Below are 21,939 nucleotides of genomic sequence, written 5' to 3' on the forward strand. Positions count from 1 at the left end.
GCCCCGGGGCTCGGGGCACCCTGGCAGAAGTTCTCCGACTGGGTTCAGGGGGGAAAAAAGGGAACCAGGTTGAAACGAGGACCCCCAGCACAGAAGGGCGTGTGTGAGGGGGTGTAGGGGTGTGGGTGGTAACCCGGGAAGAGAGGTCGGATTCTCCCAGTCCAGGCCGCGGGCAGTTGGGAAGGTCTGACCTGTCTGTGGGTGTCTTTCTTCAAAGACCCGGGGGAAACTTGCCCTCGCTGTCGCTGACCCTCTTCCTGCGAAGGAATAAAACGAACTTGCTCAGATACTCCATTCCACTAGAGGTTTAGTTCTTTCTGCTTTCTCATTGAGTTTCCTTTTGGCTTTCAGTGAGAACAGCAGTCATGTGCCCTCAATTCTATTATATATATATATATATATATATATATATATACACACACATATATACATATATATAATGATCCCATCTGGAGAAATTAAAAATCCAGATCTGTAATGTTTATTCTTAGATAGTTTACAAAAAGCAGGGGGGAAATGTGTGAGACACATGTCTGCAAATATAACAAAAGTACTTTTCTTTTTGCTTGGAAAAGTTGTCTGCAAATGGCTTCCCTCTACTGATTTTGGACCACCTGTACTTCCCCGTGCAACTAAATCTAAATCGAGTCAGAAATAAAGCACTAATCTGATCAAGCAATTAAATACTAATTACAACTATTAATGACTTTATTAGTAATGATTGAAGTTAAGGACTCCAAACCCGATCAAGGTAATCAAGCTGTTTCAAAATGCTGTTACCTAAGACTTTTATAGCACTACTCCCCAGTAAAGGAGGCAAGAAAATAGACATGATGTTTTCAAAGAGTTCTGCAGTAGGTATCCCACCGTCAATGCTGAATTTCTTTCTTTCAGCATAGTTTATTGCTACTTCTGTCAATAACGGAGCCTACATTTCTGGCAGTGTCAAGTTATGTAAAGTGTAATTGATGATGGTGGTTACAACATATTTGGTTTGGATGTAGAGTTGGGGTGGGGAGGGTGCATTCTCTCTCCAATTACTTTGGTAATACTGAAAACTCTGGAAGATTTTTAAGGAACAAGTGTTTTAAATCTTCAGATGGGGTAATGGATATGGGGTGGCCAGGAGGTGAAGAAGTGAGGGGTGGTAAACTCAGGGAGCAAAGAAGTCCGAACTTGGTCTATGTTCTAAATTTCTTTTTGCCCATGGGTTGAAATGATTTGGACTTATCATAAGCCGAGTGACTGTTTGAAAAGATAAGGTTAGTGAAAAATAGCCTGTTGGTATAAAGAATACTGTTGCTGGGTTTATTTATTACTAAAGACGGTTCACCACCCTCCTTGCATCTTTATTGACACCATTTCTTACCCCAAATGGAAACCATGTTCAGGTCTGGCATGGGAGGAGGAGGCACAGGGAGAGGGAGGGAATAAATTGCTGCTGGGAGTCCATAGCAAGGAGAGAGGAAGGGGCAGCTTGCAGACCTCTGGTCAGTATTGCTAAACAGGCAGATTAAGCCACAGGGCAGTTGGAGGAGCTGGCATTTCAGCTCCGTGCAGGTCACTTTCTCGCTGCCCTAGAGTTCAGCCCTTCGTACTGGTCTGTCAGGATACTATGTGAATCGGTAATGCATTTCAGGTCTGCCTTGCTGGGGACATCTCCCCAGTACCTCAGCTCCAGTTGGAGTCCCACAGCAGCAGCACACATCTGGTTCTGATGTATTTGCCATGGCTGATGTGGAAATGCCCAGGCTGCATGGCAGAAACCTGAGCTGCTTACAACTAGCAAACTTTTCTGCTAAACAGTGTAAAAGTTTGGATAGTTTTAGAGTGTTGGGTGTCCCCTGCTCTGGAGTTGAATGAAGCATAAGACTCCTCCCCGTTCTCTTTTGTTAGAGTTAATTACCTGCAGAGAGGGCATCTCACACCTCAGCCAAGAAATAGAGCGGAGAAGGAATCCTCCTCAGGTGACAGGATGGTATGGGATAACACAGAAGGGCCTAAAAACCTCACCTGGATGAAATGGGCCTGGGGTATTCTCCCTTCAGTGACTCGCTGGGTACAAGCTTCTTTTGCGCAGCTCAGGCAGTTAGCAACCTACTTAAGCTTCTGAGTCCTGAAAGAACTACTGCAGCTTCTTTGAGTGGACAGCCTGCTCCAGAGGCAGATCTTAGCAGGATAGCTTCATATGTTAACAACAAATTGCTTGTTGCCCCTAAGAACCCAAAAGCACCTGGTGAACAAATTCGTTCTGACCCTGAGAATCCCATGAAAGACAAGGCAAGAGGCTGGCATGAGGCTCTGTAACTCCCAGGAGTTTGGACTCTGCCTTCCACTAAGCCTGCAGGGGGGAGAGGGGCTGCACTGGGAACAGGGCTAAGAAAATCCTTTGTTCCCCTTCCTTGGGTCATGGTCAGACCAGCCTGAGACAACAAATACCTACCAGGAGGGGTATGGGTGGAGGACAGAGCTGGCCTGTGGTCCTCTGTGGCTGTCCCACCGGGACTTCCAGGGCTTTGCACTGAAAGAGATGCCCAAGTTCTCCCAAAGTGCCCTTATGCACCGGACAAGGTGGCCTAGGCAGGATATCAGGGACCATTCCGTATCTTAGACCTCCCACCCTCTCCCCTTACTGTATCTGAGGCCCATACAACATAGGTCTGGGGGAATCTGGTGGAAGGATCTGATGAGAGTTAGAGGCAAGTTTCTTCACCTTGCAATTTGTTTGGAAATTGACTTATGAAGAGGTAAACAAATACTCTGTCACCCAGATAGGGCTTCCAGGGTGTCAGAAAACCTTCCCCCTCCTGGTGAACTCCTGAAACCCCTCCACACACACATACACACACACACACACACACACATACATACATACACACACACATACACACACACACACATCAAAGTGGCTCCTGTGCCTTGTTCAGATAACCTGGGAGGAGGTAATCTGTCCTGTGCATTGAGTCAGTACAAGTGAGTTTTATTTGTTAAAAATAAATAATGTAGCTTTAAACTTTTCCTCCTACTTCCATCAAGGTCTGTTGTCAGCAACCATAACCCACCCATATACTTCTTTTTCCTTTCTTCTTTGTGGCTTAAGATTGCATTTTTAGGAGAGCTTGCTGTTCATGTTAGCAAGTATCCCTGTCTCCACCCTCACCCCATTTTTCTGATCAGGATTGTAGTTGGAAACCACACACCACACACACAATAAATTCTTTTTGAAATGTTCTTCTATTCTGCCCCACTAGAGGAGTTGACAAGACATAGACACATTAAATTGCATAAAATACAGTGGACTGATCAGCCAAAATGCATCTCATTTGCACTTGCATGTAGCCAGGAGCTTGTGTCACTCATGCTGCAGCCCCCTGGGCCAGGCCCACTGACTGACTGGAATGTCTGAGCTGGCCCCACTGCAGGGGCCATTTGTGAGGTCAGAGCCCCAGCCCTGGCCAGGCCAGCAGGGGTTGGGAGAGTGGGGAAGCCTTTGGAGGTCTGGCTAGAAGGTGTTGGGAAATCCCTTCTCACCCCAATAGTGCTTCCTGCAGGCCTTTCCAAGGCATCGGACTTGCTTTCCTGATAAAGGCCACGGTGACTTAAAGACACCCCCAACACACACACACACACACACACACACACACACACACACCCACCTATATGAAGGTGTCTGCAACCATTATAAGGGACTTCCCCTAGGATGAATTGAAGAAAGGAGACTCTTTCCAAGTAAATCACTGATTAGATTTTACACCCAGTTTACCTCCCTCCTGAAGTCTTTATCTTCATCACTTTATCACCTCTGCTTGATGGGTCCCTCCAAGTTATTTCTAGTCCTGGACTCTGCCTGAACTTCTTGCTTCCTGTGCACTGAACCCCACTTCTGGGCAGGAGTTCCCAGAGAAATCCCTCTTCCACAACTCCCAGAGGCTTGTGAGAGCTGTTTTGGGAATGTTAAGAAGCCCCTTAGGGCTCAGTTCCGGGTCTTTATTGTGTTCCTCCCCACGTACCCATCCACCCACTCACTCTCCTGTGGTTGGTCTGAACTCTGCCCATGTCCTCCTGAGACTGGGGCAAAACTCCTACCTGTCGGCTGGGCTGCGCTCAGCGCTGGGTTACCGCCGGGATTCTGTGCTGGCTGGGGACGCAGTGTAGATGGTGGGAGAAACCAGGGCCCTCCGGGAGCCACAGAGGGATCCAAGTGCCCAGCTTAGGCAGTGGGAAATGACCACCCAGCTGCTGTGAGTGCTCTGTCAGTGCTTCCTGGGGGCGTCCTTTTGATCGTGTCCGGCTTGCTTTCCTTCCAAAGGCCATGGTGACTCAGAAACCCAACACCTCCGGAGCACTGTTTTCCCTAGAGCTCTTCTTGCCCCACAGGGAGCCTTGTTTCTGGGCTCCTGTTGCCGACCAGATTGCAGCCCATGACTTTCCCGGGGCTGACGAAGAGTAAAATGTGTTGCCCAAACAGACCACCACTTCACCGGGCTGCCCCAGGAGCAGCCACCTACCAGGCCTATCGATCCAGGCAGCCACTCACCCATGCGAAGGCGGCCCCCAGGAACTAGAGCTGAGGCTGTGAAGTCAGGCTGCCAGCTCCACACCATTGACAGCCCTGGCACGTCTGCGGAGCCCAGGGGGAACAATCAACGGACTCTATGTCCCGGGAGATGGGGACACGCCTGTAAGGTGTGCGATCCTTTAAAGATCCTTGGAACTACTCTTTGCATGAATCCTTTGTTACAGCTTTGTCAGCTTGCTTGCCTTCAGCTGCTCCCAGGCCTATTAACCCCCACCCCTATTTCACCCTCCCTCCCTCCCCACCTGGCAGAGAGGTTCTGGCGCCTTGGAACTGCCCAGATCAACTGCCCTACTCCAGATCTCCTCCTGCAAAATGCTTGTCTTTTGGTTAAGATCTCCCCTTCACATTTGGGACATATAAATATGTTTGCACTGGCTTTGCTTTGGGGTAACGCTCTCCTGGAAGAAGAGGCTTTCTGAATGTGACCTCCAGCTGCTGCAGTGGTGGAATCCAGATGCGGGTGAATAAGTAGCACTCCTGCCAAGGACAGGGATGACTGAAGGGTGGGGGGGGGGCGGCAGGATGCATGGGTAGGGGGTAACCTGCCCTCCCACAGTAAGGATTTTAGGATTCTGACAGCAAGATCAAGGGGAGGATAGTGCAGCTCTGAACTAACTTGATTCGTACAGGGTACAAAATAACCAGCCCCATGTTCTTGAGTGACTTGAACCCTATCCCAAGTCACAAATTTGATATGACTCCTCTCTAGCCAAAGAGGAGTGTTTAAAGGCAGGTGTTTAAAGGATGCTCTGGCACACAAGAGTTGCAATGGCTGTTTACATGTACACAAGCTTGCATGCATCCCCATCTATAGCTACACATTTCTCCACTTCCTCATAGTTTTCCACTTGTTTTCACTTCCCATTTTTAAGACTTGATACCTACACCTAATCATTTGCAGAAAAATCAACTGTGTACCTCTCCCTGGAGAAGGTTCTGTATATTATGTAACACATTACAAAGGCATTCCTTGTGTTACCATTTTGCTACAAATCAGCCTGCCCAAGATTTTCGGGCCCTGTGGGGTGGTGGTAGAGGAATCAGGGTAATGCAAATGGAGATGAAGGCTTTTTATCCCCCTTCTTAAAGAAGTTCAAGATTCAGAAACAAAGGGTATAGGTAACTAATCTGTCTCCCCTCACTCCCAACTGCTCACCTGCAAGGCTTGCTTTTTGCTTTTTGATAAACAGGAAAGCCAGTGGAGATCAGGTACATATGTAAGTGGCTCTCACCTCCAACAGCCACTCCTTTCCCAAAAGCAGAAGTCCCATTTCAGGTGCTAGATGCTCAGTACCCTTGGACTATGCACAATTCCACTCCCCTAGACTTCATTGGATGCCTTGCTTAGCATCTCTCTTTTCAGAAACATCCAGGACAACTATTAAATAGTCTTGGAAGAGTTAAAGGCACAGCTCAAGGTGGAAATATTTTTTTTTTAAACCCTGTTTGGAAGAAATCTTCAGGGAGTATAAAGCATAACCAGTAGAATTGTCTGAGCAACTTTGAAAGATTTTCTCCCAAAACTGTTAATGAAAAATGGTTTGTAGATGTTACTTTGTTCACTGAAGAATTTTTTCCAATTGTAACCTACAAGTTCTCAAGACCAAGCTAGTAAAACATTATTTTCATTTTGTTGGTGTCTGGGTGATGCTGTACTTTCTGATTAGACCTATTTAATTTTTTAAACTCTGCTGGAGTTTTCAACCTTGGAAATGTAAACGGAAAGTAGACTTTCTCCTTCGGAGACTAACAGGATGCTTACAAGGGTGGAATAGAACAAACCCTCGTTGCCCCCTCTCACACCTCCAAGTTGCCCTCTCTGAACCTGGGTAGTGAGGGTGGCAGACTTTGGCACCTTTTATTTCAGTACTGGCACAAACTGAGCTTTTTGAAATGAATATCTATTCTACTCTATTTCAACATGCAATGTTTCAGCCGACTAAATGGGTTTGCCTTTTGCCGAGAGGCAGTCCTGGAAGACAGAACTAAAGTGCACACTCCCAGAAAGCACTTGATTAGAACATCACTTGTCCTTTTGATTGTGTCTTTCTGTATTAAAAAGATGTTTTTGCCTTCCTCAGTGTCTGTCCCATTATTTTGCAACTACAATGAACGATGGGCAGCAGTTACCATTCTTTTTATAAACCTGTCTCACTTGGACCACAGAAAGTCCCAGAAGTACCTAAGGTGAGGACACATCAGACGTGTCCTCGCTACTCACCAGGTCACCGGGAGATTCACATTCAGTTCAGCTTTCCTCTGGACAGCTCCCTCCCAAACAAGCCCTTCTCCCAGCTTGCAGGGAAAGGGGTTCACTCAGAAAAGGCTTCCTGAATTTAAAAGACCAGATGCGGGTTCACCATGTAAATGTTATTAGCTTTGAGAGGTGACTGGGAAGCCATGAGCTAGCATCATCCTGGGTACAATTGTGCTCAGGAAAGAGCGAGGGGGCAGGTACATTTCTACAGATGTTTGTGAAACTATAGCAATTGAGTTTTACAGACAAAATTTTGGTATATTCCCAACCAGCCCAAGTTATTTCAATTTTACTTTTGTTCACATGTGTACACACACACACACACACACACACACACACACACACACACACCCCTCAATCAGCACATTTCCAAATGGGCAACTCTGGTGATGGAACCACTATCAACAAATTTATTTGCTGAAGAGTTAAAAAAAAAAGGGGGGGGCACTTGATATCCTTTTAAATGGTTGTTTTATAATGTTAACATACCTCACAGATAAGAATTGGCCCAGCACCCCGCTCCTTTTCCAGGAACAGGTAAACTCACCACTCTTTTCCCTCCCCCAAGACCATACATTTTTAAAAGCTAAAATTTCTCCTTCCAAAGGGAGGAAAAGGAATGAATTCCATTAATGAATTACACACGTGGAATGTGGCTTGTCTAGGGCAATTGTATTTGTAAATAAATGGCTTCCTGTTTATTATGTGCATTTTACTGGGGAAAAAACCCGAATGCCTCTGAGAACTTAATGCAGAGGTTTGATAGTCACAGGTTTTTGTTGTTGTTGTTGTTGTTGTTGTTGTACACAATAGAAAAAAAATCAGGTTAAATTGAGGCACTGGGGGTGGGGGGCGGTTCACTACTCATTATCTTTACCGGTCCTGGGGAAGACTGACCTCTAAAGTTGCCAACATTTGCCCAAGTGCCAGCGCTCACTGGGAATGCCATTGGAATCAACCTGGGGGTTTCTTTTGCCGCTGAATCTTTCTCAAGCCGACTGCCGCCTCTTTTATACAGTTTCAAAAGCTAAGCCCACAGGATCCCGTTGCCCCTTCTGGGCAAAGACCTGCCGCCTGGAGCCCCTGCACTCCCCTGCTACCGGCGCTTGCCTACAGCTGGCTTATTGCCGCTTCGCAGGCCAGAGGCCCCGCGATCCCTGAGCAGCGACTGAGCACGGGAGACAGAACAGGGACTAAACCGGACTGAACCGATGAACCTACCCCAGCACTCCTGGGGCACTGGAGTTTCTGAACACCCATAGCTGAGGCCTGGGCCCAGGACCCAGGGTACCCCCAAAACTCCACTCCTAGAGGCCCGCAGGGTCAGGCTACCCAAATTTTCACAAAGCCGCCCTTCCTCCTCCTGCATTGCCCTAGCTAGACGGCCTCAGCCTCCTAGACCTTCCAGCAATCCAAAACAGTGTGACCTGCCCGCAAGTGAGGTGGATCTACTCTGAGTCCTATTCCCTCTTCCCCACACACTCAAACATTAGGAATGTAGCAAAAGGTGGGACTTTTATTCTAAACCAACAGGTCCCCTTCCACGTTCCAGACCCTTTGGGAAGAGGGTCAAAATGCTGCCTTCCAAGAAATACCAGGCTCTGGGCTTCTCACAGCTTTTGAAGACCCCACGAGATCCAGCTTTGTCTTTACTTTTCCTCCAAGGCTCTAGGGCTGGGAGCAGCAGCACAGAGGCTCTCAAACAACCCTGGCCAGCAGGCCCTGAGCTCAGCCCCTTTGAAGGCTAAGGTCCCGAGAGTGGGCCTTGCCTCCTGAATTCCCCCTCAAGAAGCTAACTCCTAGGATGCAAAAATCCGCAAAATTGGAGCAGAGGTGAACTGGCGCTTCTACCTTCACTTCTTTCCCGGGTGTTCCAAAAAAGGTATTGCCAGCAGCCCTGAAACCCAAGCTCACTAGAATTCAGTAACTCGCCCTAACTTCCAAAGAAACTTTTAGAAGTTTCTCCCTTTCCCCAGTTTCTTAGGTGTTCTCAGTCACCTGCCCCATCCATTATCCTGTCAACTGCCCTTTAGTCTGTAGAGCTCCCAAGGCCTGAGTACTTCCAGAACAATAATAATGGTTGTTATTAATCGGCCAAGGACTGAAAGCTAGCAGCAGAGGATTGGGGAACGAGAGGGAACAGTAGAAATGCTGATGAAAAGGGATTTCAACCTGCGTTTCAAAGTTTCAGTTGACAATTATCAGTAGCCCCTATAGACAACTCCATTAAAAAAAAAAAAAAGAATTTACTACTGCTCTTGAAAAGCCGTTATTTTTCTATCGCTTTTAGGAAGATAGATGAACAAAACATTGCGTTTCAAGCCATTTTGATCTGTAATTAAATGGCAGGATCGGTTTGTATTCTCCTACGGCTTTTACAGAAGTTGCAGTGATCCAAAGTCGGGTTGCTGTGTCAGAGTGGCATTTTTATTAATGAGAATACAAAAAGCTTGCATATTCTTAGCCCTGCTTGAATTTAGTTGCTAAGCAACCGGTGTATGGTAATTCATCCGCGAAATTTAAATCTTTGAGAAAGGATTGTGCGTTTTGCTGAATGGTCGCCACGAGGAAAACAACTTGTGGGACTGGCAGCAGCTGTTAAGGCTCGGCCGCCGGGCCAGGCCGGGTAGAACAGGGATCCCGGTACCCCTCCGCGGCTGCCACCGCCCCACCTCGGCGCCCAGCCCTGCCCTGAGGCCTGGAGAGAGACGGGATTCTGTCGCTGAGCAGGGTACCCCTGCACCACCCTTGTCAGCTCCTCTGGTCTCCCATTTCCACTGAAGCAGGCCCTGCACCTGAGCAAAGCTGTCTGCCTCCCTAGGGCTTGCGAGTCGCGGCAGTGAATTTCCGTAGCCCCCTCCTTCCCTCACACTCACAGGCACGCTGCACACACACACACACACACGCACACACACGCGCGTGTGTACACACACACACACCGCGCACATCGTGCCGCGGCGAGAACGCCAGTTGCCCTCCTCCCAGACCCCTCTGAGGTCACTTCCAGAGTCGACTCTTCCTTGAGGAAGACCGGACTCATAAAGAACGCAGTCCACAGCTCGCCAGAAGGCCAGGCGGCCGCCAGTGGCCGGCAGTGACATCATAGTCTCCTGCTCGCCACCCTCGCGCCCACATTTTAGGATACAGGAACAAACACGGATGTGAAATCAAGAATGAAAGAGAGAGTAATCTAATTAATAGGCCATGAGCCAGGCTAACAAAATCAAAGAATCTGATTACACAACTACCCCTCTTGCTATCTCCGCTGCCCCCACCCCCAACCATCTTTTTCTGCGTCCGCACTATTTCCTTTCCTCCGCTGGAAAGTTCAGGAGGCAAACCCAGAGCCCTCTGATTTCCTCATTGAAATCAAGATCAAGCCCACGGTGGGGCTTAGGCAGCCAGCAGCCGGAAGGTCACGTGGGTGACCTTCAAGCCCTCGGAACAGTCTCCCAAAGGAACTGAGATGACCAAGTGACCTGTAGAATTTGGAGGGTTGGAGAAGTGGCCCCCACACTTCTTACACATATCGCTCTAACCACCACCAACAGCAGCAGCAGCAGCAGCACCTGTACTGATAGCTTATGCTGCCAGTAACAGAACCAGGAGAAAGAGGTTCTTCACTCACAGTCACTTTAAGAAGATCTCATTTTTTTTTTTTTAAACAAAATAAAACTCTTTTTCTACCTCATCATGCTTCTGGGTCACTGATAAACTCAAACTCTTAACTCTCTTTCAACACCCTCTTCCAGCACAGAAGTCTGACCACAGCCAGGTATTAGGTTTTATTTCTCATACACAACATCTGTTCTCATCGGTTCTGTCACATGCATTTCATGCAAGAAGAGAATTCTTTGATTTCTATCCCTCTGCCTCGAAGAAAACCAGGTCCACCTCCTAAATAATTAATTTCAAGTCTGCATCCAGTGCCAATACTTGTTGCATCCATTTTAGAGTTTGATTAATTACCCTGGAACTTGGGCAAACTAAACTCCATGTGGAGAGAATGTTTCTTCTTTCAATTTAGTTCTGAAAGCTACAAGTTATTGATGGATCTTATTCTATTTACATACAAATTGGTGCAAATATGCCCATCTCTTAAAATGCATTTTGTATAAATATATAAAAGTGTCATTTTTGATTTAGCTTGAAGAGGTTGATCATTTATTACAAAAATAAACGAATAAATACAACAATATATTGTTGCTTTCAACAGGATAAATACTTTACAAATATATATAATTTAAAAAACAAATTTAATTGTTAAAATTATTTAAAATATTACACTTATCGATAAAACTATCAATAGTATATACTGCATTTAATATTAGAATCAATTACTCTCTGAATGTTGAAAACCATTCATACAAAACAGATTATGAGCATGGTAATGAGCAAACACTGGAGGCTATAGGGAAGCAGAGGGAATCTCTAAGATCAATAATGAACAGTTCTATTTTGGAACAAAGAAGTAGTCCTTGGCTAAATACTTAAAAAAAAAAAAAAAAGGCAGAGCAACAACAGCAAAGTGACTATTTTAAATACACCTTGAATGATTTATCACCCAGACTTGCAGGGGAAGACAGTTGGGTGAATGAGATGGCTGAAGCTTGGACAACTGCTCAAGAGCCACAGGAGACTGCAAACTATAAATGGGCCTAGTTTGGGATTAGCCAGATTGATGGAACAGAACTTTGTCACTCTCCTTTGGGTTGGAAGGGGAGGAGGGAGTGGATTGAAATGGAGGAAACAAATGGGCACTTTACGAAGCACAAGACACTTGCGCTGCAAAGGAATACAATGACCAAATTCATTAAAAAGATCTGGTGATATATAACAATATTTTCATTATTTACATGTGTAACAATATAAGCCTTAGCACAAAACCTCTCAGTTATATCTGCCCTCCTTTGTTTTTCAACCATGAATTTTATTTTGTGAATACATTCAGAGTTGATTTTTTTTTAAACTGCAAAATAAGAGAATAAAATGGGCTTGCTTTTCCAGCTTCTCCAATTAAAAGTTACTCTGCCACCCCTACATCAGGGCTTCTTCCAAAATGATCAGCAAGGTTGCTTTTTAATAAAAACAGTGTGAAATCTAATGTTAGTTCTTTTGTTATTAGCCAAATTAAGTAAGCAAATACCTCCTAAAATTTTAAATAGACCCATTCTGTCTAACAACCACTATCAGTCCTGTAGGGAAAACAGGATTTCATATCTTGTGCCAGTATATCCACCATATAAATACAACCACACCCAGTCCTCAGCTTTCCAATAAAGCCTTCTTTGCTTGCCCCTACAGACCCTCAAAAAAATGAAGAAGTTTGTCCCCAACCCCCACTCCAGGTTGTAAATTTACGGGGCAGAAAGATTACAACAGCAAGAGAAATAGGAAACAAGTAGGCAAAGAAAAGTAAATTGTGGCTTGTAGTTTTTTTTTTTTTTCCTTTCTCTCTGTTTAACAGATATGGCCTTTTTCAGATTTCACAAATCAAAATGATTGTGATTTTTAGTACAATTTGGTGTTTAAAATAATGCAACCCAATACATGGCCATCTGGCTGGGTTTGATTTATGAAAGTGACACAGGGTCTGTCTGGAAGAAATAACTGTTCCTTCTAGCTCTCACAGTTTTCCGGGTTTTTTAACCCCTGCATCGATATCATGGGGAGAGGGAGTGAAGATGAGAGAAGGCAAAAAGTGAGTGACAGCTAAATGATATTAGGGGGGACATTACTCTATAAAATCATTGCTTTATCACCCCCTAAATACGTTTTAAAATACAGTATGAAGGGATTCAACTAAGCTGAGTCTGAGTCTTTAGTACTTGCAACTTGAGACATTACACTTTCATTTTCCCACATTGTAAATATTGATACATTAACTTGATAAATGTGACCACTCTACAGGGTACAGCTAAAGAGTGATCAAAAAAGTTAACCACCCCCACCCCCCATCAGTAAAGAAGATATAGAATCACACAGAAATGGAGAATTTTAAGTCTGAGCTTGTAATCACACTGAGGGAAATGCAGTGTGGATCATAATTAAGATTTTCAAACTACAATCTCTTACTACAACAGAACAAAAAACAAAAACAGCTTAATAATTTAAACTTAATTACATAGTTATCAATGGGCAATATTTGATATAAAAATATTTTATAGTCTTGTTAGCTACTCTCCACAACTTTTAGTCTTTAGAAAAAAAAGGAAAGAGACATAGTGATATGGTGGGGGGGGTGGGACAAGAGGAAAAAGACAGGCTAAACTTTGGGGGCTTCTGTATTAACCATCAATAAAACAGTTGACACATATTTTTCTAGCGAAATAGTCCAATTTCCTGATAGAGATGATAAAGGACACAGGTATCTCTCCCCTACAAACACACCAACCCCCCCCCCACTAAAATTAAGGGAGAGAAAAATAGTGTGAACTGAACAGATTAACAAGGACTGACTACTGTGTGAAATGACTAGGGGCTCCTGTGATGTCTGTCATTTACTCTAGATTTCCACATATATCTTAGGTGGGTCAGGGTCTACGACCTCACCAGTATCACTTAAGGATCTGCATTAGTAAAAAAATATTTTCTAAAGAAATCTTTTCTTCCCACACAGTGTTTATGCATCAGACACAGACTATTTCATTCTAACAAATTTATTTTCTCGATCAGCTCTTACGGAATCACTACTCAAATTAAATTACAATCAAATGATCACATCAAAAGATACCCTTATTACCTAACAACTGTCCATATTTTCATTTCATTTTGATTTGTGCTCGTCTGAAAAAAACACGTAATACAAGATCTGGGGAAAAATAAATTACCGTTTTGCAGCAGTTCATAAGTATTCTGAATAAAATATTAAAAGAAGTCATTTAATGAAAATATAAAGCAAATATTTTTAGATCAACAACGGATCTAACAATTCTATATTGCCGTCTTTTGAAAAGTCTGTTTATTAAAACCTACCAAAAACACTGCTTGGAAATGGCAGTATTATATAATCACGTCCACAGCACCCATTCAATCAAAGTTGGCAACGGATTGAGGAGAGAAGTCCAGAGAAGTGCAGCGGCTGGTGCTTAGTCTTTCTAAATCCCTTTATCTGAGTCAGTCCAGAAATAAAAAATAAAAAATATTAATAAAAAAAATATTAGCGGCGGAATCTTTAGGCATAGTCCACTCCGAGTGACAGCCCCGAAAGCCTGGGCTGGTGGCTGGGCCTCCTCCGAGCCCATCCATTCCGCTTGCCCGCGCCTCCACTCTGCCAGGCCTCTCACTCCTCGGCGGACCGGCTTCCCTTGTCTCCCGCCCATCCCTCTGATCAGTCGCGATGCCTTTATTTCCAAGGTTACTCCGAGGAGACCTATTCTTTTCTTTTGGCTTTGCTCTTCAGTCTGTTAATTTCAGAAACTGTGACTATCTCTTTTTCCTTTTATTTTCTGGAGATTTCCTCTCCTTGCCATATCATAGTCAAATTGTCCCCAAATGACTTTCACAGGGCCAAGAAAAACAGGGTCCCCTGATTATAAACCCGGTGCCTCTAACTTTCTTGGAGGTCGCTCCCAGGAAGGAAAGTTTAGTTGGATAACTTCAGGCAGCCCTTTGGAGGGAGGGTGGGGGGTGGTGGCAGGGAGAGAGGGGCTTTTTCTCTTCTCTTCTCTTTTCTGCTCTCTCTCTCTCTTTTTTTTTTTTTTAAGAGGCGAGGATGAGGCAGGTGCTGTCCACCGTCCCAAGTGGGACTTCTCGGGGTGGCAAAACGTCACGAGTGCAGTTTTGGTTCCTTAGGCATCTTGGCCCTTCTTTAAAAACAAAAACAAAAAACAAAAACAAAACACCACCACAGTAGAAACGAGATCTCCTGGTCGCCCCTCTCTTCCCTCTCTTGCGGTTCTGTCTGCTAGATACGCATAGAAAACAGTTTGGGTCTGGATGTGCGTGTGTGTGAGTTCTCTCCCCTCCTTCCTTGGAACTTCAAAAAAAAAAAAAAAAAAACCACAGACGTCTCCGTGGGCCGTTTCTCTTTTTTCCCTCCAAGGGCGGGCGCGCCTGTCTTTGGCGGAGGGGAGGACGGCGGGCGGGCGGGCGGCCCCGGCCCGGTGCGGCCCCGGCGCGGGGTCACGGCGCGGGGTGATGGCGCGGGTCGGCGCGGGGTGATGGCGCGGGTCGGCGCGGGGTCGGCGGCGCGGGGTCGGCCGGGGTCGGCGGCGCGGGTCGGCGCGGCGGGGGCGCTGGCGGTGCTGCGGGCGGCGGCTCAGGCGGCGGCGGCGGCCCTCCTCGCGCGGCGGCGCGGGCCTCACTGCACGCTGGTCTGCAGCCCGTGGTGCGGCGGCGGCGTGTCGGCGCTCACGTTGCCCACCTGCGAGTACACGTCGTCCGGCGTCTGCTGCTGGATCCCCGGGGGCGTCATGCGCTTCTCCTTCTGGCGCCGGTTGCAGAACCAGACCCGCACCACCTCCTTCTCGAGCTGCAGGCTGTCGGCCAGGTTGGTGATCTCCTGCGCCGACGGCTTGGGGCACTTGAGGAAGTGGCTCTCGAGCGCGCCCTTGACGCTCACCTCGATGGAGGTCCGCTTCTTGCGCTTGCGGCCCTGCGCCGCGATCTTGTCGATGCTCGTGGGGCTGCCGGTGCTCGAGTCCGCCTCCTCCAGCCACTTGTTCAGCAGCGGCTTGAGCTTGCACATGTTCTTGAAGCTCAGCTGCAGGGCCTCGAAGCGGCAGATGGTGGTCTGCGAGAACACGTTCCCGTACAGCGTGCCCAGCGCCAGCCCCACGTCGGCCTGCGTGAAGCCCAGCTTGATGCGCCGCTGCTTGAACTGCTTGGCGAACTGCTCCAGGTCGTCCGACGTCGGCGTGTCCTCGTCCGAGTGCGGGTCGTGGCTGTTGAGTCCGGGCCCCGCGCCGCCGCCGCCGTGGTGCGGCGGGCCCTGCGCGTGGTGCGGGTGCGGCGGGTGCGGGTGCGCGTGGTGGTGGTGGTGGTGGTGGTGCTCGGCCAGCTCGGGCGTGTCCCCGCGCACCAGCCCCGGGTGCACCAGGCTCTGGGCGCCGCCGCCCGCGCCGCCGCCGCCGCCGCCGGGCCCCGGGGGCGCGCTCAGCATGCCGTTCACCGTGAAGCCCCCCGGCTGCGAGTACAGCAGGCCCTGCGGCGGCGGCTGCTGGCCCCCGGCCATGGACGGGAGGTGCGCGGCGGCGGCGGCGGCGGCGGCGGCGGCGGCGGCGGCTGCGGCGGCGCCCCAGCCCCCCGGGTGGCCCTGGTGCGGGGGCGGCGGCGGCGGCCCGAGGTGCGGCGGCCCGCGGTGGTGCAGCGCGGTGCCCGCGTGCAGGTCGTCGCGCCCCGCGCCGCCCTTCACGTCGGGGCCCTGCGGCGGCGGCGGCGGCTGCGGCGGCTGCTGCGGGCTGCCGGCCATGCCCACGGCGCTGCCCGACCAGGGCGAGCTCGCCTCCACCGCGGCGGCGGCGGCGGCGGCGGCGGCGGCGGCGGCGTGGGGCAGGGCCGTGACCCACTGGTGCGCGTGGCTCAGCATATGGCCGCCGTTGCTGGCGGCCATGGCCCCCTGCATGAAGTCGCTCTGCACCATCTTGACGGAGGCCGGGTCCCCGCGGTAGGCGCCCGAGGTCACGGCGGCGCTGCCCGGCTGCATGCCGCCCCCGCCGCCCCCCGCGCCGCCGCCGCCGCCGCCCCCGCCGCCGCCGCCGCCGCCGCCGGCCGCCGCCGCGTCCGAGTGCACAATGGAGCCGGCCGCCAGCAGGCTGCTCCCCGGCAGGTAGGGGTTAGAAGCCGCCGTGGCCATGCCGCTCCGCTCCCGCCACCCCACCGCCGCCACCACCGCCGCCGCCGCAGCAGCAGCCGCGGCCGCCGCCGCCGCCGCCGCCGCCGCGCCCCCCCCGCCGCCCGCCGCCCGCCCCCGCCGCCCGCGCCCCGCCCGCAGCCCCCGCCCGCCCCGCCGCCGCCGCCGCCGCCGCCGCCGCCTCCTCCTCCGCCCCCGCCGCCGCCGCCGCCGCCGCCGCCGCGGCCCCCGGCTGCAGCCGCAAGGCCGCTCGGCGGTGCGCGGGGGTCGCCGGCCGGCCCGGGTCAGCAGCAGCCGCCGCCGCCGCCGCGGCAGGAGCAGCGCTCTGGGGACGGGGGCTCGCCGCGCGGGGAGCGCTCCGTGGCCGCCCCCTTCGGGGGGGGTCGTGGCCGCCCCCCAGCCCAGGCGCGAGCCGCTCGCTCCAGCGGGGCTCCTCGGGCGGGGCGCGGGCCGGGGCGCGGGCCTCCCCGCCGGCCGCCGCGGCGGCGGCTCCGGTCCTCCGGCGGGCGCGAACTCCGCCGGGCCGCGGGGCCCGGGCCACCTGCTAGGCGGGCACCCCGCGGGAGGCGACTGGGGACGACGCCGTCTCTCTCCGGCTCAGCCGAGCGCGCGTGCGGGCGGCCGGCCCGCCGCGGTCCCCGCGCTCCTCAGGTGCACGGCGGCGCTCGCCCTCGGCGCTGCAAACTTTCCCGTCCCGGAGGCGTGGCGGTGCCGGCTGGCGCGCGCGGAGCGGCGAGGCGAGGCGAGGCGGCTCCGGTCTCCCCCGCAGGCCTCGCGCGGCAAGTTTGCTCTGTCCTAGGAAAACTTCTGGCGGCGGTGCATGTCGCGGCGGGCACTAGTGCCGGAGCTCGTGGGTGCCTCTGAAACAAGAGTCCGCGTTCACTCTCCTCGCCACAGGCACAGTCTGGTGCGACATCTTCCCTTGTGGGCAGAAACTGGGAGACACATAGAGCAAGGAAAACACTGAACAGGAGAAAAATGAGGTCGAATTGCTGTTACCTTGTTGCTGACGGTTGGGGCTGGTGTTTTATGTTTTTCTCGGCAGTTGTCTGGAGGAGGAGGAGGAAGCGGAGTGCTTTGGTGGAGGAGGAGGTGTGTGTGTGCATGTAGGGGCTCCTTGGGACACAACCGACCCCGGTGGCGCGCGGCGCGGCTCGCGGAGGGCCCCGACGGCGTGGGCGCTGCCGTGCCCGGGCGGAGTTGCGGCGGGAGCTCGCTCTGCGCCCTCGTTGGCGCTCTCGCTCCCTCGCTCTCACTTTCCCTCGCCCTCCCTCTCTCCCTTGCGCGCTCGCCCGCCCGCCCGCTCTCCCTGCGATCTGACAGTTCGCTCCCGGTCCCTCCCTCTCAGAGCGGGGACTGTCGAATGTTTACCCTCCGCCGCGCGCGCGCACCCACCACCACACTTTCCCAAATACAAGGAAGTCGTGCACCGGGGCCCCCGCTGATTGGCTACCCGCTGCGTGATTGGCAGCCCCGGAATGACTGGCTCCGGACGCGCGGCCCCCCTTCCGGCCGTTCCGATTGGTTGCTTTTTAATTTAGGCAGCGCGTCGTAGATGCTGGAAATCTGTCGTCCCCTCGCCGCCGCCTCCTCCTCCTCCTCCTCCTCCCCCCCCCCGCCCGGTCTCCACTTTCTCCTCCCCGCCCCTCCCCCGCCGCCCCTCCGCCACATCTTAACTCTTGACGTCCGGACGGGCTGCCGGCGTTCCTGCCGCGACTCCGGGCGTTCGCGACGGGTCTGGGCGGGGGAAGCCGAGGGAGCGGGCGGGAGGGAGGGAGGAGGGAGCAGAGAGGGAGGAGGGAGAGAGGGACGGGCGGGAGAAAAGGGTGGGTGGGAGAGAATCAATAGGAAATGAAGAGATAAAAAAATCGTGAAAAATAGCAACGTACCTCGGCCCCTCGCCCCGCGCGGCGGCCGCCCGCCCCGGCCCCGGCCCCGGCCCCGGTCCCGGCCCGCGGGCCTGTGGAAGCGCGCGGTGTGGACGCGCCGCTCGCGCGGGTCCCCGGAGGCGGACGGGCGCCCAGGGCTCTCAAAGTTTCCTTTCCCCCCTCGCCGGCCGGCCCCCGGCTCCGTCCCGGCGGGGGCGGGCAGGGGGAGCCCGCGCCGCGCGAGGCTCGGGTCGCGGTCGCGCTCCCGGGAAATCCGCCGCCGCAACTTTCCGCAGCCGCCGCGCGCCGGCGGCGGCCCCCTTTGTTTAAGTGCTCGGATGCCATCGTCGGGGAGCCCCGCAGCCCGGGCCGGCGCGGCGCCCGCGCGTGCGAGACGGACGGCTGGTGCGCGGCGGCCCGCGCGCTCCCCACCCCCGCGCGCCCGGCCCCCCCCGCCGCCCCCCTGCGCCGGGGTTCCTGCGAGTCGCCGGCCGCCCGGGCGAGTGCGGAGGGTGCCGGGCGGCGGAGCCAGGACTTGTGTGTGAACGGCGGTCAGCCGACCCTTCCCCATAGACACATCGTAAGTGCATTCCGCCTCCATGGCTTCAGGAGTTCCCGCCGTAGCCGAGCCGGAACCCACTGGCCGTGCCCTCCACCGCTTACATTTGTGTGTGTGTGTGTGTTCGTGCGTGTGTGTGCACACGCGCGCGCGCGTGTAATTCATTTCAGTGGTTGTTATCAGTGGTGGGTTTTTGCTCGCTCGCTCTCCCCCGGCGCGGGGGTGCCCGTCCTTTCCCTGCTGTCTCAGAGGAGTTGCACAGCGGATGGGCTGGCGTGACAAACGGTTTCTCGGCGGAGCTCTGCCCGGCTGAAAGAGTTAAGGGGGGACGGGAGGGGGTGGAAAGCGGGGGTAGGCGGGAGAAACGGGGGTGGGGGGGACGCGGCCAAGCGGAAACGCTGCACAGAGGAACCTCAGCGAACCAAGGAAAAAGAGAAAGTGGCAACGAAAACAAGGGCAAATTGAACCTTCCTTGGGGATTTGCAATGAACTAACCCAACTCGGACCTTCAATAAATACGTCTTTCCTAATGAGTGCGCGTCGGCGTGCACCCCGCACCCCCAGCTGCGGGGGCGCCGGCCCGGAGCCCGCCGCCCCTAGCCCGCCCCCGCCGCGCGCTCCGCGGCCCTGGACCTAGACGCGGAGCTGCCTGCGTGCCCGGGTTAAAACGCGAATCCGGCTGCCCTTCTCTCCCGATGAGTAATTTCTCTGCCGAGCGCAGTTAGGTGAACTCAGTTAACGCTCGAGTTCTGCAGCCCGGCCACAGCTACGCAGACTTTTCTTGATCTCAAGATTAACCGTAGACGTGTAGAATTTATGTAGGATCTCGTCCAGCTCCTGCTCTCCGGGTGAAAGCTACCATCGTAGGTAGGTTTTAGCAAAGCCATTATTGCCAAGGTGTAGATCTGAAGGCAGTGGTAATCGAGCTCCCCCCACCCCCAGGAACGGGATTTTTTTTTTCTTCCGCGGCCCCCCCCCTCCAGGTTCCTTTTTTATATTTATGTATGCATATATGTATATATAAAAGATGGAACACAGATTTCATTGAATAAATCTGAGATCTCCAGGTGCAGACGTTTGAATAGTCGGTGCCAGCACCCCATGTTTTCCTTTCCTGCCGATTTTGCTTGGATCCGGCTCAAAAACCGAGAGAGTCTCGTGGTTTTGTTTACACTGAATGGGGAGCATAGGAACAGAGCCATGGGGCCGCCTTTCATTAATATACAGTGAGGATTTTGTCTAAATTACTGCTATGAATTTCACAGTACACGCTTTCAAAAGCAGTCTCAGGTGGCCCGATGAAACGTGATAGCGCCTCTGCAAACAGATCCACTTTCTTTCTCTCTTTTCACGGAGGGTGTGTGTGCGTACGGGAAGCCCCCCAAAATACTGGGCTCCTGTATAACAAAAGTACACTCAGGTCTGTCCCCTAAGTCATCCCTCTGTCTTCGTACTTAGTTCTGGAGTCTCTCTCCAACCTCCCCCCCACCCCACCGCACAGCCCCACCCCATCCGCTCCCTCCCTTTGGGGAGTGTGATTGTTTTGTCTGGAAAAAAAAAAATCCAAAGTATATAACAAGGGGAGAACAGTTAGTGCTGATTTTCATTTGCATACATTTTCATATATTTTGTTGAAAATAATAGACTAGTGGAGAGCTGGGCTTAGAGGAGTCAGTGTAAAGGGAAGGCTAAGGATGCATCGGTTCTGGAGAGTTGAGAATATGCCTTTCTCCCCAGTCACCTTATTTTAAAAAATAAAGCATCTTTTATTTTAAAATCTAACCCTGGAAGTGTGCTCGGTAAGTGGTTGTTTTTGTTTTGTTTTTTAATTTTCTTTACATGCTTTTTCTTTTCTTCCCCTCCTTTTGGGTTTATTTATGCTCTTGTAGGTTTGGGAGCTGATTTTCATTGCTGGAGACAAGAGAGGGTTCACAGAGCAACTGTTTGAAGGAAGGAAAGGAAAGTGTGTTGGGGGGAGAGTAAAGAAAAAAAAAAAGACCCTGCTAAAATCTTAACATAAAAGATGGACTCTTTCCAAAGCTCTCCCAAGCAAGACACTTTACTTTGGGGGGGGGGGGAGGAGGGAGGAGTGGAAAAGTGCTGTTAATTTTAATTGTTGATCGTCAGGGAAGAAAGATCCTAGAAAAGAAGCGATTATAAAGCAGGCAGTACTATAAACATTTCTTGCTTTTTGGATTTTTTTCCCCTAGAGAATCAGGACTGGAGGGGACGAAACCCCCTTTTCTGTAGCCAATAGTGATGCGGTGGACTGAGTTTGTGCTTGCCTGGGGTTGGGGTGGAGGATTAGTGCTGGGTGCAGTGGGCTGGAGTGAGAGAGGGGGGCTTGGTAAAGGGAGGGCAGTGAGCTGAAGAAGGAAGGGGGGGTGGGTGGAAAAAAGAGGTAGGAAGTCTGGGCACCCCCAGGTTAATGCTGTATCTGGGGAGCAGGCAGTCAGCTGCAGCCTCCCAGCTTGGTAGTGAAAGTCCATCAGAAAGAGGGTGATCAATCACAACTAACCAGGACGTCCTACACTTTATTCCCAAAGGAGACTGGAGCTTTAGCATCAAAAACTGGATTTTACTTTGTTTTCCATCTTTGACAGTTAGCCTTGCCCCCTTCCTTGCTACTGGCCCTGAGTTTTGTAAGAATTGAGGGTGGAGTTCCTTGCTAGATGCAGTTAATTAGATAAATGTGGCTGGAGGAAATAGCTAGGCCAAGTCCAAGCCCCTGAGAACACCTTACCTCAATGAAAAAGGCTGGAGAGGATTCTAATAGCTTCTTGGTTTTGTTCTTTTAAAAGGAAGCCGAATCAGGGGTGATAGAGGGGGTGGAATCAAATGGCTGGAATTTTATTGCACTTTGATATCCTGAACACCTTGCAA

General features: G+C 51.6%; 1 protein-coding gene across 1 annotated transcript; it reads right to left on the reverse strand.

The window, feature by feature from the left end:
- Positions 1–15,138: 15,138 nt before the first annotated feature.
- Positions 15,139–16,632, reverse strand: POU3F3 (POU class 3 homeobox 3; the record flags this gene model as incomplete). Its single annotated transcript, XM_084235760.1, has 1 exon — positions 15,139–16,632. One exon carries the CDS (start codon positions 16,630–16,632, stop codon positions 15,139–15,141), a length of 1,494 nt encoding a protein of 497 aa, XP_084091886.1.
- Between the last annotated feature and the right edge of the window lie 5,307 nt (positions 16,633–21,939).

The sequence above is a fragment of the Talpa europaea genome (genome assembly GCF_964194135.1).
Source record: "Talpa europaea genome assembly, chromosome: 6".
Classification (NCBI taxonomy): domain Eukaryota; kingdom Metazoa; phylum Chordata; class Mammalia; order Eulipotyphla; family Talpidae; genus Talpa; species Talpa europaea.